The 15,814-nt window shown below is 42.9% G+C and overlaps 1 protein-coding gene and 1 non-coding gene across 2 annotated transcripts in view; both read right to left on the bottom strand.

Moving 5' to 3' along the window:
* LOC147013519 (galectin-8-like) overlaps positions 1-15,814 on the bottom strand; it is a 55,507-nt gene that overhangs the window by 14,854 nt on the left and 24,839 nt on the right. Inside the window, exons 6-7 of the mRNA XM_085855378.1 lie at positions 12,382-12,411; positions 11,366-11,451 (exon numbers count right to left, since the gene is read on the bottom strand). Coding sequence (XP_085711504.1) covers positions 11,366-11,451; positions 12,382-12,411 — 116 coding nt within the window. The remainder of the gene's footprint in view (positions 1-11,365; positions 11,452-12,381; positions 12,412-15,814) is intronic.
* LOC147013520 (U2 spliceosomal RNA) lies at positions 8,515-8,708 on the bottom strand. Its single transcript, XR_015051436.1, has one exon. It is a non-coding gene; the product is annotated as a U2 spliceosomal RNA (small nuclear RNA).

Here is a 15,814-nt window from a genome sequence, read left to right as displayed (position 1 = left end):
AACCGAGGGGAGAGCTTTTGCTCTTTTCCCCTTACGCTGTACAAACCTCAGAGGGTCACCCCCCACCACCTCCCAATCCGGCTCAGCCATAACTTCCTCCCCCACTGCCCTCCCTTCAGTCTCCATTACCACAGGATCCTCACTACTCCCCTCCTGCCCCGGCTTTGAGGAAGTTTCCTCTTCCAGTGAAATACTACACTTATTCGCCTTCAACGCTTCCCTCTCTCCTAATTGAAAGACCTGAGCCTCCTCGCTCCCATCTTGAACCATCCCCTTTTCAACCACCCTCTCATCTTGTGCCGGTGTCTGCTCCACCACCTTCCCATCCTGAGCAGGACCCTGATCCCCCACCCTTTCCATAGGGCCTGGACCCTGATCAACCTCCCCTCTCTCAAGCCCCACCCCCTTTCCCCCCTCCCTGGAATCCTGGGAGCGCCAGGAACCTCGTGATTTCTCTCTTTTTAAGGCATTAGAGAAAGATTTCGGGCAACCCCTGAAGACGTGCCCTGCTTCCCCGCACAAATTACAAGAGACGCTCTCAACACATTCGCGAACGACATGCCCAGCCTGCCCACAACGAGGACAGCGAGGATTTGGGCAGCTTGCACCGAGGTGACCAGCCTCACTGCACTTGTTACATTTACGGAGTTGCCCTGGGTAAAAAAGGAAACCCCTAAAGGGGCCAATACTGAGCCGATTAGGGATGTGCAGAAAACTGCCAGGTTTGCTTGGGTCGTCCCGCAGCTGTACCTTCACTCTCCTCGCCCCATTTTTTATCCCCAAGGCGTTCGTCAACCGGTCGGATGGCCCAAGTTGTTTGCAGAACTGGCTTAGCCACAAAAGAATATCCTCATCCTTCACAGATTCAATGTACATTTGGATAGTCACATTAACCACCCCCCTGTCACACAAACTCTCCACCGCAAAGGAGGAAAGAGGTCTTCTGTCCTTGGCCTTCTCCCACTTTTCCCAAAAGGATAGATAGATGACAATGTTCATAAACACCACATCAAAACATTTCCCCCCTGGCAAGGCAAACACATAATCCAACTGACCGGGCAAGAATCCCAACCCCTGAATTAACACTGGGTTACAAAATCTCAGCTGGTCCATTTCGAAATCTTCGTTTATGGAGAAGCGAACTGCATTCCGACGGGAAGTATTAGCGGGCTGGAACCATTGAGCACCGCCCGGCCCCCGAGCCCCGTCAACCGCAGCCGAACCACCCTCCACCGCTCGCTGGGCAACCACAGGCTTCGGACGCTCTTTGACCTTACTCAAGCGGGCCCCGACATCTGAATCTCGATCGTTAACAGCAGAAGCGCCGCTCCTTGCCTCGGGAGCAGGCACCTCCGAAGGCTTGTTTGGGAGACCGTTCCCAGCCACGATAGCAGGCACCTCCGAAGGCTTGTTTGGGAGTGAAACCTTTGACCGACCGTCGATCGGAGTATCTGCAGAAGTCTTCCAAGAGGAACTTGAAACCAATTCTTGTAAACGAACGCCCGACGGGCCAGCCACAACTGGCTCCGAGGAGGAGGCCACCAAGCCATTTCTTCCCCCAGAAGGGACCGCCCCCACCTCCATGCTCCACCAATCGTGGGCCGATCCTCGCTCAGACCACACCCTTGACTTCTCCTCAGCAGTAGTTATTACGTCTGAGTGATGTCCCAACAGCGCGGAAGACTCACAGTCCAAGGAATCAAACACTTCATCAAAAACTGCCGCAAGCCCAGCTGGCAAAACCGACTTGTCCGCTGGAGCCACTGCCGTTGGAGAGGTAAAACATACCTCGTTCGCCATCCGCAACTCCGGCCACTTGATCTTAGCATTGAGAGGCGGAAAAGCAATAACATCAAACAATCCCGAAAATGAGGGTCAATGAGAACACCCCGCGTCGCTTCAATGGGGAGTTTAAATTTAAAATGTTGTTTTTAATCCGGAAACATTCTTCTTACTAAATAATTAGTTGTTATGGAGAACGCATTGTGAGTTATATTATTAAGTTTACATATTAAGCTTTATCTTTCAACTTTGGGGCTATTTCCATTTCAAAGCTCCAATTTGCAGCTTCATTCGTGATACGAGGGAGGAGCTAATGCAGGAAATGACGTTTCGGATAAATACAGGAAACGAACTTCTGACAAAAATTAAAACAATGGGTAAAACAATCATAATATAATGGGCGTAAGCCTGGAACTTCGAACACACTTTTCTCCAAACATATTCTGTTCATCCTTCCGAAATCATCACATTATGTGTTCCATGTATTTACGCAGGTGATAGCGGATTCATAGAATCGAATATAACGGAGGCGAATACACAAAACGGAGGCGATCAACATACTTGTCAAAAATATTTTTTGCCAAGTAACATACGGAAGACCCAAACCCAACACCCTCTCCGAATTGTTCGACGAGGGCAATGATAACATTCTAAGAAAGTTTTATCAGAAACTGGTCATTGTAAGATAACATTGTAAGAAACTGGTCAGAACATCTGCGGGTGTCCCAAAAGTCACCAAGGTATTTAGAAATGAAATTACATTTCTGTTTTTTTAATAATTTAAGTTTATTTTTATACCAAAATAAAATTTACAAAATTGATATAAATTTGCTTTATTTATGAAAATGATGCAGCTTTAGACGCAATGTGACCACTCCTCATTTTCATAAATGCCAAGGTGAGCGAATGAAAAAAGTCAAGAATTCACAAGGTTTCGAAAAAGCGATGATAATAGAAAATCGATACACCGAGAAAACCTGTAGAAAACCAAGACGCCAAGGTGAACAACGAATAGCCAAGATCTTGTGAAAAAAGCCAAGGAGTGGTCACACTGCTTAGATGTCCTCCATTTTTGGCCTCGCAGAGACAGGCTCTTTCGCCAGCATTTTCCATAACATCGGACAATAACTCTGGATGCAACCCTCGAATTTCTGCACAGATGTTTCCCTTGAGCTGCTGAATTGTATGGGGCTTATTAATGTTACACGCTCCTTTAGGTAATCCCAAAGAAAATAATCAGGAGGCGTCAAATCAGGAGAACGTGGTGGCCAAGAAATTTCTGAATTTCGCGAAATTATTCGGTGTCCACCATGCCTTAGAAGCTCCACCGTGGCTCATGCCATGTGGGCAGTGGCTCCATCTTGTTGAAACCACATCTCAGGTTTATCCTTCACTGCAGGACGCACAAAATTCTCGAGCATGGCTGGATACCGCTCACTCGTGACCGTCGTTGCACTGCCATCTTCGTTTTCAAAAAAAATAATGGCCGATAATCCTTTCTGACGTTACACCACACCAGACAGTGCATTTGAGAGGATGCAACTCACGTTGATGAATAGCCCAAGGATTCTCTAATTCCAAGAACCTACAGTTCTGCTTATTCACAAAACCGTTCAAATGGGAATGAGCTTCATCGCTCATGATCAGTTCATGAACAAATTCGTTTTCTTCATTGACCAACCTCTGAATTTGGACTGAGGAATTTAATCGTTGTCGTTGATCAGTCGGTTTCAACTTTTGCAACAATTGCACTTTGTATGGGTACAGGTGCAAATCGTTTCTTAGTCTGCGATACAGTGACATCCGAGACATCCCCAACTGGTCAGAACATCTGCGTATCGATGTTCCTGGTTCTTCTTGAACACTGTCCAGTACACGTTCACGATTAATCTGTGAACGGACTGAACGTGGTCTTCCAGATCGTGGCAAGTCACTTACTGACCCATATTGCTGAAAACGTTGAATCAACCGACGAATCATAAAATCTGAAGGTGGTTTTCTGGCATTGAAGTGTCGTCAGTATGCTCTTTTGGTGAGAGTCATTGATCGATGAAATATAAAATAAAATTACACGATTTTGGTCTCGTTCAGTTGTGAATTTTTCCGTGGGTAATTTCCAAATGTTAATCTAAATTCTGAAAAGAAAAACTAATTATTAAAAAAACAGAAATTATTATATTAATACGCTAAGCCATATTTTGTGGACCCATCTTCTCATTTGCATGGTGACGTGTGACGTCACCGCTGCGAGGCGTAATGACGTCATGGCATCATCGGTCATTCGCTGATGTCATTACGTCTGTCGTCGACAGACCCTCAGCGCTGAGAGGCGGAAAGCCACTCCTCGAATACAGCATCTGTAATGTAAAACCCTCTTCTGCACATGCTGACTTCCTCAGAAGGTGAATTTGACACAAAAAAATGGCACAAGAAACATGGTATATTAAGAAATTCTATAAATCACATTGTGAACACTGGATATATTGACGTCATAACGAACCCTCACTTGAGAAACTTCACGCGGAGCGTGGGTTTGGCTGATAGGAAAATTAAAGGTCCAGAGAGAAAGAGAAAAGACAGATATCCTAAACTCCAGACTGCCTGGTGTTGGCTTCCAGTTGAGGCAAAATAAGGTTTGATTGGGAACAAATTGCAACAGAAATTTATTTAGCACAATGCATTTCTATGAGGTCCCCACAACACCATACTAAAAGTCCTAAGAAATCCCTGTTGCGGAAATACGTCAAATTTGCATAAATCCAATATGGTGGCCCACTATCAATATTGTGCCATATCTTTGCTCACAGATGGCATATTTGGGTGATTTCAACTTCTAGAATGGGTATTTTGTATACAAGGATGTACATGGAATACTTTTAAACTTCCCTGGAATAAAATTTCATTTTCATAAATCCAATATGGTGGCCCATTATCAATATTGTGCCATATCTTTGCTCACAGATGAAATATTTGGGTGATTTCAACTTCTAGAATGGGTATTTTGTATACAAGGATGTACATGGAATACTTTTAAACTTCCCTGGAATAAAATTTCATTTTCATAAATCCAATATTGTGGCCCATTATCAATATTTTGCCATATCTTTGCTCACAGATGACATATTTGGATGATTTCAACTTCTAGAATGGGTATTTTGTATACAAGGATGCATATAGGATCCTTTTAAACTTCCCTGGAACAAAATATCATTTGCATAAATCCAATATGGCCGCCAAATATCAATATTTTGCCACATCTTTGCTCTTGGGTGATATATTTGAGCCATTTCAACTTCTAGTATATATCTTTTGCATACGAGAATGCATTTAGAGTATTTAACAATTTTCTTTGATGTATTTTGACACACATCTCATTTGCATAAATCCAATATGGCTGCCAAATATCAATATTTTTGCCACATCTTTGCTCTTGGATGATATATTTGAACGGTTTATATTTCTAGAATATGTGAGGGGATCAAAGGCTAAATTTGGGATAGTTTAATATTTTGATTGGATGGGTTTAAATAAAATGATGGATGAATTTAATAAAATCCAATAAGGCCACCAAATATCGATATTTTGTGATCAAATTTATGACAGTCACTTCTTTGGCTAGTGTTTCATTGCAGGCATATTAATACCCAACTGAAGATGCCCATCAAGGTCATCATTATAGTCATCAGTGAAATCTGGTAGCTGTGAGTTGGCACAACTTGTCCCACAGCATTCGCCACAAACAGCACTGCAATGCAGACTATACTTTCTGCATGTGCACCTCTTTGTATTGCAGTCTGTTTTACAGTTACAGCAGATGACATCCAGTAGTTTTGATGGGCTGCAAGCTGGTCAGTTTGTATTGGCAAACATTGTCCATCCACCATGTGCCATCGCCACTCTTCCGGCTTCATATTGATGCTTCTTCCTTTCCACTCCATCATCTGATAATATACACGGAGGCTGTGATGCTTTGCAGCTGCTGAGGTTGGGGGTCGAGTTTGAGTAGTTTGAGTAGTTTCACCAAAGTGTTTCTGTATTTTTGCCTTCATAGATTTAGCAGTATATGGCTCATGCTCTGTGTCTTTAAGATATTCAGTCATTTTCAGAACAAGTTCCTTTATTGTTGTTTGCTCATCTTCATTTTCTTCCAAATAATTGTACCACTTTCAGGAAGGCTTCTGTCCTCTCATTTGTTGGAGGTCTTCCGACTTTGAACCTTTTTGCATTGTCCCCAGTATCCACAGGTAGCCTACTGGGAATATTCTTCCGAGTCCTAAAATTACTACTGCACTGCTGATGGTATATTGCATCTGCTGCATGTAGATCATTCACTGATGCCAGTCTACCTGACACCACTTCAGACCACTTGTCATTCCTGGAATGGCAAATCTGAAGCACGGTGTCCTGAAAGTCTGTTGTTCTGACTGGAAATACATCAGCCTCTCTCCGTTTCTTATCATATTTCAGAGGTTGTCCACAGAACATGCAGTGCTCTTGAAAACTGAATATTTTTTTCACTGAACGCAGATCACATCGTGTTTCAATTGGTTGTTGATGAGAGGCTGCGTCACGAGCATTGTTCTCGGCTTTACAGTACCTGCGACGACATTCCACATGTACCTTTTCTCCTGGAACAGTTCTCAAGTCACTCCCTCGTTGATCACTTGCACGATTCACCCCATCACTGCCTTTTGTTTGCAGAACAACAGTCGGTCTTGTGTCAGATGTTGTTTCTTTACATACGTATGCAACACCTCTCCATTACTGTTGATACAAAACACGGCATTCAACTTTGGTTTATCTGAAAGAAAGATGATAAATTTACACAGAACTAGTGGAATATTAAATTAGTCAAAATTGCAAATAGATTTTTATTGTTATTATTATTTATTTCCAGCAAAGCAGTACATACAAGTTAAAGATTAGCCTCGCTCAAACTATATTTTAAAGTAGTTTACTTTTGTACAATATGACCTAAATTTATATGAGCAAACATAATGACATTAAACAAAAATTAGCAATGAATGCCAACATATTTGATTCTATTTTAACACCCATTACAGATCTCCTTAAAACATTTTATAAACTTATAAATTGAAATAAATAACAAGTATACCGACTTAATATATTAAACATGTTAAAACCACCCATTTGGAGCCCCTTGGTAAGCTGGTTAGTTTAGCATCTCATATGTATTACTTATTTCTGTAAGAAAATGGGTAATTTGTCAATTTGATGTAACCTATGTAATTAATTGAAGGAATGTAATAACAATATTCAAGTTTTTAACAGGTTACTCACCTTGATTTGCCTTTCTTGTGTGGAACATCATGATATCATCCATGTTGGAACTTCCATTGAAACAGCCAAAAGGGGATTTCCCATGGGGATTCCCCAGGGATTCCCCCAGATTGCACGATTTAGTGAGGGGTACCTCAGGGGGATTGTAAAATAGCAACATATACCATGATGTTTGTAGAAACAATAACATAATTAACCTCAAATTTGACCAGAGTCCACCAAATATTAGTTTTGGGTCAAGCCATTTTTATTGTGGATATCATGGATTGAAAGCAAATTATATATGGTGGTCAGTTGGAATTATGCAAATGAGCTTTTTATCTGGTTAAATACTGCAGTGTCCGAGATGCATCCAATGAAATTTTTAAGTTTTACAAATGCATCCTTAGATCCAAAGATCTCGTTATACAAATTGAAATCACAAAAATACATCATATGAGAGCAAAGATTTGGCAAGATATTGATATTTGGTGGCCATATTGGATTTATGGAAATGAGATTTTGTTCCAGGGAAGTTTAAAAGTATGCTAAATGCATCCTTACATACAAAATACCCATTCTAGAAGTTGAAATCACTCAAATATGTCATCTGTGAGCAAAGATATGGCACAATATTGATATTTGGCTGCCATATTGGATTTATGCAAATTAGACGTATTTCCGCAACAGGGATTTCTTAGGACTTTTTGTTTGGTGTTCTGGGGACCTTATAGAAATGCATTGTGCTAAAAAAATTCTGTTGCAATTTGTTCCTGATCAAGTGAAAAAATGGGCTACATTGCCCTGGTGGGGGTGGATGGCTTGGGGTCTTAGAGGTCCTGAGTTCGAGCCCTGTTTTCCGTTCAAATAACCCCAGGTGAGGTTGACTCAGCCAGTGATCCTTCTGGTGTTGCTGAAAATGAGTACCTGGATACTGGCATGGGGGAACAGCTGTGCCCCCCCCCATCCAATAATGTCGGCTGCACAAGAAGAAGAAGAAAAATAAGAAGACGATCGTCTTATTGGCTTACTTTTTTGTATACATCGTCGAGGCTCATGGAAGACTGAGTGCACTGAAAGGAACAGGACGTAATGGACAAAAACAGGACACGAAACACGCAAAAAAACAGGTACGGGATGGACAATACGGATACTCCAAGGAGGGAAAACTGGAAAATTGGAAGGAGGAGAGATTTGGCGGGTGGTGTTAAGAAGAGTATGTGGGATCATGGTTTCGGATTGAGGACAATCTGAGATGGTGGTGTAAGGGAAGGGTGTGGGGTTGGGTTCGATAGGATGTGAGGGGGAAGCATTCAGAAGGTGGGATGAAGAGGGAGACAGAAAGGGGAACATGAAAATTTGAGAGAATGGGTTCAGGATGGTTACTTTTCCTCATAAAACTTTTTGATTAAATTTTAAACAAAACCTGTTCGTTCTTTTCTTTGCTTCTATAAGAGGTGCACTGATCCTGGAGATAATGCAATACCAGGACAATGCGTGGAACAGACAGAGCAAGCTCGTAATCTGACTCCTCCAAACAAAAATATGTTTAATAGATAAGTCCCACGATGTGAGACATATTGGTTATTAAACCAATAAGAACAGATACTACACTTGATCTTAGCCTTGAGAGGCCGAGAAGCGATAACTTCAAAAAATCCCGAAAATGAGGGTCAATGAGAACACCCCGCGTCGCTTCAATGGGGAGTTTAAATTAAAATTTTGTTTTTAACCCGGATATGTTCTTCTTACGAAATAATTAGTTGTTATGGAGAACGCATCGTGAGTTATATTATTCAGTCTACATATTAAGTTTTATCTTTCAACTTTGGGGCTATTTCCATTTCAAAGCTCCAATTTGCAGCTTCATTAGTTATAAGAGGGAGAAGCTAATGCAGGAAATGACGTTTCGGATAAATACAGGAAACGAACTTGTGACGAAAATTAGAACAATGGGTAAAACAATCATAATATAATGGGCGTAAGTCTGGAACTTCTCACGCACTTTTCTCCGACATATTCTGTTCATCCTTCCGAAATCTTCACATTATGTGTTCCATGTATTTACGCAGGTAATAGCAGATTCATAGATTCGAATATAGATCGAATTTTCAGAGGGAATTGATGACGTCACAATCAGCAGCGTTTGGCAGCAACCTGACAGCCGGGTCGCAGATGACGTGCTTGACTTTACTAAGTCCATGAGTTCAAGACGTTTGTTCAACTCAGCATTTACGACTTTTATCCTGCCATGTTGTTAATCTGTTGATGAAGGTAATATAGAAACGATGAATATGTCAAATCGTTCATGTTACTCATCCAGCACTATGTGTTCAGGCCAACAATCTAAAGCGACCGATCTCAAACGCTACCGTAGGCACCCAGACACGCCACCAATATGAACTGAGCTGTTGAATGTAGCGCAAAACATCCAAATAAACTACCGTAACCGAGTATTGTGATCCGTCCTGTCCCCTATACCCATCGTAGACGGGTATCTGCTCGTGTTATTTAATTTCTAAATCCATCGGTGACTTTTGGGACACCTTGTTTTAATTGTGGAGTGAAGAGTAGGCTTTCCAAATTTGTACATGACACAAAACTTGGATGTAAGGTGGATTTAGGAGCAAGTGACCATAACATTGTGTGTGCAAAGATTCTGTTAAGGGTTAGAGTTCAGGATAGTAGGGGAAGGCGATTAGATTTCAGGAAGGCAAACTTTGAGGGTGTGAGGAGAGAGTTGGGTGATGCCGATTGGGAGACTCCAACAACAGGACAATCAGCATCAGAGAAATGGGAAACTTTCAAGGACTAAATGTGTAGAGTGCAGAGTAAGTACATTCCAATGAGGTGTAAAACTATCAGCTGAAAGAGATCAGGGAGATAAGGAACGCTACTAAGGAGAAGCAGAATGCATTTATTAGGTTTAAAATAAGAGGACTGGAGTAAGACTTAAATCACTATTGGAGTAAACAGAGGCAAGTTAAAAAAAATAACTCGGCAAAGAGAGTTTGAGAAGGACATGGCTAAGACAATTAAACATAATAGCAAGGATTTCTTCAACTCTATCAGCGGAAAACAACAGGTTAGGACCAGTGTGACTCCATTGAGGAATAGCACCAGGAGAGTGGTTAGTGATGAAAGTGAGATGGCAGGCTTATTAAACAGGTATCTTGCTTCAACTTTTACACAAGAACAGTCAGGAGAATTGCCAATAGCTGAGAGTATATATCAAGGTGGTGAGGAAGAGCTTTTACAGAAGATCCAGGTTGGATTGGAGGAAGTAAAGGAACAGCGAGGAAATCTAAGAGAAGGTAAGGCTCTGGGGACATGTAATATGCACCTGAGAGTATTGAGGGAGGTGGCTGAGAAGGTAAGCGAGATGTTAACAGATATTTTCAATGCCGTTTCCACCGACTGATTAAAGCTGGTCTCAAAGCTCATGCAAACACACAATGGATTGAGGAACTTCCTCTCGTCTTGTTGAGCATTCGGACAGCAGTCAAGCCGGATTCGGGGTGCTCCACGGCTGAACTTGTCTACGGGACCATCATTTAGTTACCAGGAGAGTTCAGAGCACCATGAGTATGAGTGACATGGATCCCAGCAATTTTTTGCACCGGTTGAAATGACACATGCATGATCTTCAGCCAACACCCATGCGGTCCCAACATCGACGACCACAGATCCATTCAGATCTTCACACATGCACACACGTCTTTGTACGACACGATGCCGTGAGAACGCCTCTACAGCCACCATATGATGGGCCGTATCTAGTCCTTCGAGGGTCCGACAAGTTTTTCACCTTGGACATTAAGGACAATGAATGCGTCAGCATCGATCGTTTGAAACCAGCCCACATTGAAGACTGCTCTGCTTTTACCTCCTCACGAGCAACGTCGACTTCACAGGCCATCGAGACTTCTTCTACCTTGTCACCTACTGCACCAGCAGCATCGAGCCCTCTTACGTCTTCTCCAAAATATTCCACTCAGCAACCTGAAATGAGGAAAACTAGAACAGGCAGGCATGTTCATCGTCCAGCCCGCTATGTGCAAGTTTTTACCATTAACTGAAACATTTCATTGCCATTTCACATCAGTTTCACATCAGTTTCAGACATTTCACATCAGTGTGACCACTCCTTGGCTTTTTTCACAAGATCTTGGCTACTCGTTGTTCACCTTGGCGTGTTGGTTTTCCATAGGTTTTCTTGGCGTATAGGTTGTTTTTATCACAGCACATGGAGTACAACAATTAGCACAAAACCAAATTTCCACAAGTGCTTCATGTAACTAACCTTGCGTGGCCGGAGAATGGAATGCCTTTGAAGACGAGCTTTCTACAGATCATCCCTCCAGCAATGGTGCAATTTAAAGGTGATTCCTGCAAAACACAAATATGTCTGCGTGATCTTGAGTTTACTCATCGGAGTTGCAAAAGTGCAAGATCTGTTGGAAACTGGAAATACTCAATTACAAGTAAATTTACCAGGATTGTCATGGAGCCTGTGTGGGCCGAGTGCACCTTGAATATGTCTGGTATCATTCCTTCAACTTCATATCATCAGAGTTTTTCCAATTAATGTCTTCTACGATTATGACGACTACTAACACAACCACTACTACATCAGCCATAATTACTCCCACATTCTTGTGTGGTCTGCTCAGGAAAGTTTTTAGCCCAATTTTTTCGAGGACCAGATAGCCAGGCATGACGTACAACTGAAGCTTATTTTAAGCAGAATTTATAATCCGCTCTGGGTGGCAGCGATAACTTACCCACTCTTCACGAAAGACACTGTGTGATCTCCAACAACCACCAGCGGAATAAAATGAAAATAGCCCAACCATGTTAACATCGCTCTGAGAAACACCACACTTTGTGAAATGTGAAACACGTGAAACAGCAAGGTGATAGTTTATGAGTATCTCCAGAAGAAGGGATTCGAACCCAGGCTATAGGAAGAAGCTCATAGACAAGCCCACCATCCATCGATCCATTGGGACCATATTCTGTCCAGAGCGTTGGTGCTGCCTAAGCAGTCCCCTTGGCTATTGGGCACAATCCTGGACGGGTCACCACTCCGATGCAGGATACCAGGGAGCTTGCACTCATTTTGCCAAGCTCGGAAGGTTGACAGGCTGAGTCAACCCCACCTGGTATTAATTCAACAGCCAAGTAGGATTTGAACTCAGGATCCTCGGATCCCAAGCCCACCGCCATAATCATTAAGAAAACACCAGGCATACCACCACCATGATATTACAGTAAAATAGAGTTGACATTGTTTGTTTGTTTTTGAGCCTTACTCACTTGATTGAGTTGAAGGAGCACTGGGTCATTCTGAAAAAGATGGAAACAGAATAAATATCAAGAATCAAATTATTTCATACTGTTGTGGATTTGGAAAGCGATCGCACTCAACATTCAGGTCCTTTAGCTCAGTTATATCGGTAAGTGCATGTTGCCAGTTAGGGTCCCGACCCTGGTCTAATGGGTAATTAAATGTTCCTGCGCTGTGAAGTTGTTTTAATAGTTAGGTTTTCTTTTGGTTATTTTTTACACCACCAACTACATCATCGCTGACTGCACCGCATCGCCCTCGCTTCACTCCTGTCACCACGCGACCGTGGCCAATCGGCGGGGAGCCGGCGTCTTCCACGCTCCGCCTCCAACCCAGCACCGTCGCCATGAACCACGCGGTCTGAGGAGAGACCATAGGCGGAGCCACGAATGCCCCCTCCCGCTGGAGACTCCGCCCAAGGGAGGGAGTGCCCCGCCCACCGCGCTCCTGTCCAATCGGGAGCAGACGAGGAGTCACATGGGGCCTCCGGTCCAATGGGAGGGCGAGTGGGGAGGAGAGAAGTGTTCTTTGAGCGGGAGGAAGGCGAAGGTGTGTTCTGAGGAGGGGAAGGATGTTCCTGAGTTGGCTGTGTTTTCCTACTGATGAGGATTTTTAAAAGCGCGAACACAAAAAGCGCTGTTCTGAGGAGATTTCGTCGTCGTTCGTTCCCTGCTTGTCTTCTCCCGTTTTTCTTCTCTGCCCGGCTCATCATTTTGGCTTCTGAAGCGATCTCGTCCCGGCACCAGATCTTCGCGTTGTCACCTTCCGGATGGCTGGGATGGCAACACGAGTTTCACGACCAGGGGACGTCCAGCTGCGTGCTCGTGGCTAGGTAGCCGGACCCTGACCCTCGGCCCGACCCTGACCCTCAGCCCGACTGTCCTCCGGGCTGGAGGTCCCATTAAAGACCCAGGGGGTCCATTTCTGTCTGGGTGTGTGTGTGTGTGTGTGTGTGTGTGTGTGTGTGTGTGTGTGTGTGTGTGTGTGTGTGTGTGTGTGTGTGTGTGTGTGTGCCCCGTCTAATAAGTAGTGAACTGTATAAGTGCCTGTGCAGTATATTATTTGCCTTGCTTATTATTCGGTATAAATCTTCCCTTATGTGCTTCCCTCAGTCCCTGCTTATGACAGCGCGTGTGCTGGTATACAATTGCACCGAGTTTGAAATGTCCCCGGTGTCTACCACGTCTCGGGTGTCTCCAGTCCCCCCCCCCCTACGTGCCTCAAGACAGCCAATGACGGCCGTCCGGTAGATGGCAGTGCGTAACCGAGACGGAAATTGCGACAATTGACGGAAATATCCGAGTATTCATGGGCCGACAACTGACGGAAACAATTCACGGAAATGCCCACAACTGAAGGAAATATCTGGAGATAATAATAATTTGCCGGTTTCCGCATGAACGACACATTAGATTCATACAATACTGCCTTTTTTCAATGGAAATTTGTGAAACTGACATGTTATATATGTGAAAACCATTGAATTTATTGCTTGACAGAAAAAAACCAAGAAACACTTCCCTCTCATGTACGAACGAACGAAAGACGTCATTTCCACCCACCATGGCATTTCGCGCCGAACGCTGAAAGCTAAGTTCTTCTTATGCCATCATTCTCTTTAATATTAGCCATAAACAATGTTTCGTCATGCATTAGTAGTTGAAATTTACTTACAATAATAACGAGATTTTTACATTTCAAATATTAAGTACTTTTTTTCATTGTTTTTCAACTGAAAAAGCATAAATTGCATATTTTAACATTAGTATACTCATTTGCTTTACCACACGCGCTGTATTGAAGGATTTCGCTTGTTATTGTAAAATAAACCCCAATTGTTAAATGTACTCAGCTCGTCGTGTCGTTTCCTTCATTGGCTGAGCATGTCGTGCGTGTGAGGGATTAGTCGACCATTGCCAGGGTCCCAAGATTATCGGGCCGGCGGAATTCGGCGATATCACCGCTCGGCTACGCACACGGGACGGGCTGCTTAAGAGGCTCGCTTCCGTACGAGTTCCGCCGAGGGTGAAGTACCCTGGTAGCTGGATCACGTGGGTACTTAGGTAAGTTGAGGTTGGCAATTTAACCCTACCCCACATGATTTCCCCATTGGCATATTTCGGTCCTAAAACTATCAGGACCTGTCGACCCGGGCTTACCCGGGCCGGCGATCTGTAAATCCCGTGCGATCGAGCCGAGATGGCCCCACTGCTTCATTGAGGGTCGTGCTCGTGGCGACGCGCCAGCGGGAAACCTCAACAATACTTTGAAATCTTTCATGAGTGCAGTTTCAAATTTATTACAACAAAAGTTACATTTTAGAGTTTGTTTTTTTTTCATGATAAGCCAAAATATCAGGCATCTGTCGCAAATTATTCACTGAAACCTGTGTTGGGCAGTGTTTTGGTACAGTGTGACGTCAACGATTGTATGTTTATTATTCGATGTGGAATTAATTGGTTGTTTATATATATATATATATATATATATATATATATATATATATATATATATATATATATATATATATATATATATATATATATATATATATATATATATATATATGACTGTGTAATGTTTCCTGAGGCGAGATGTTCATTGCACAGGTTGAGTTATTTGAAAAGGTAACAGGTTATCATGTTGTAGTTGTCATGTGGAACGGAATATAGACCTGACTATTGCTGGAATCATGGGCTACTCTGTGACGTAATAGGTCAAGCTGTGATTGTTCTTCGTTTTCTCCTTCTGCTTCTGCATGTATCGTGTTAAGGAGTGGAAATAAACGACCTCCGGTGTGTGTGTTTCTCCATGAGTTACGAACGGAACAGAAGTTAGACTTCAAATTGTGTAGAAAGATCGTCGGGGTTCAAGAGATTTCTGGTACTTCCAGAGACAGAATTGTCCATCAAATAAGAGTAATTTGTCGAGGGAGGGATTTTCCTGAATGTTGTCTCTCCCAGGATATACGTGGGAAGTAGAGTTCAATGGGAAGAGAGGAAGAAGTCGAGAGTTTGCTTTGTTGTGTACCATGCTGCGATGGAGTTTGAGTTGCGACTTTTGTTTGATCTTTTGAATAAACTCAAATTCGGAGTTTACCGCCCGCATGTTTCGGATTGATCGGTGGAGAACATTAGGGTTTTGGGTCAGTATTCATGAGTTCTTCAACTGTTTGCAGTTCATTATGTGGGAAATGGGATGATGAATACAAGAGAAAAATCAGAAAGCGTGATTAGTGAGCAAGTGACGGGGCAAGAAAATGAAATGAATCAATGTTGCCACCAAGGGACGTGTGTTTTTAACTTCACACCTCATCTCTCACTTGTGATTAGACCCACATTCTCCACTGAAGGAATAATGTTGGAAACAGCCACCAACCTGGAAAGTGAAATATGTTCAATG

The sequence above is a fragment of the Eptatretus burgeri genome, chromosome 14 (genome assembly GCF_056783735.1).
Source record: "Eptatretus burgeri isolate ZD-2024b chromosome 14, Ebu_testis_v1, whole genome shotgun sequence".
NCBI lineage: Eukaryota > Metazoa > Chordata > Myxini > Myxiniformes > Myxinidae > Eptatretus > Eptatretus burgeri.
The sequence above is the reverse complement of the archived record's forward strand: the minus strand, read 5'-3'. Positions and strand labels throughout refer to the sequence as shown.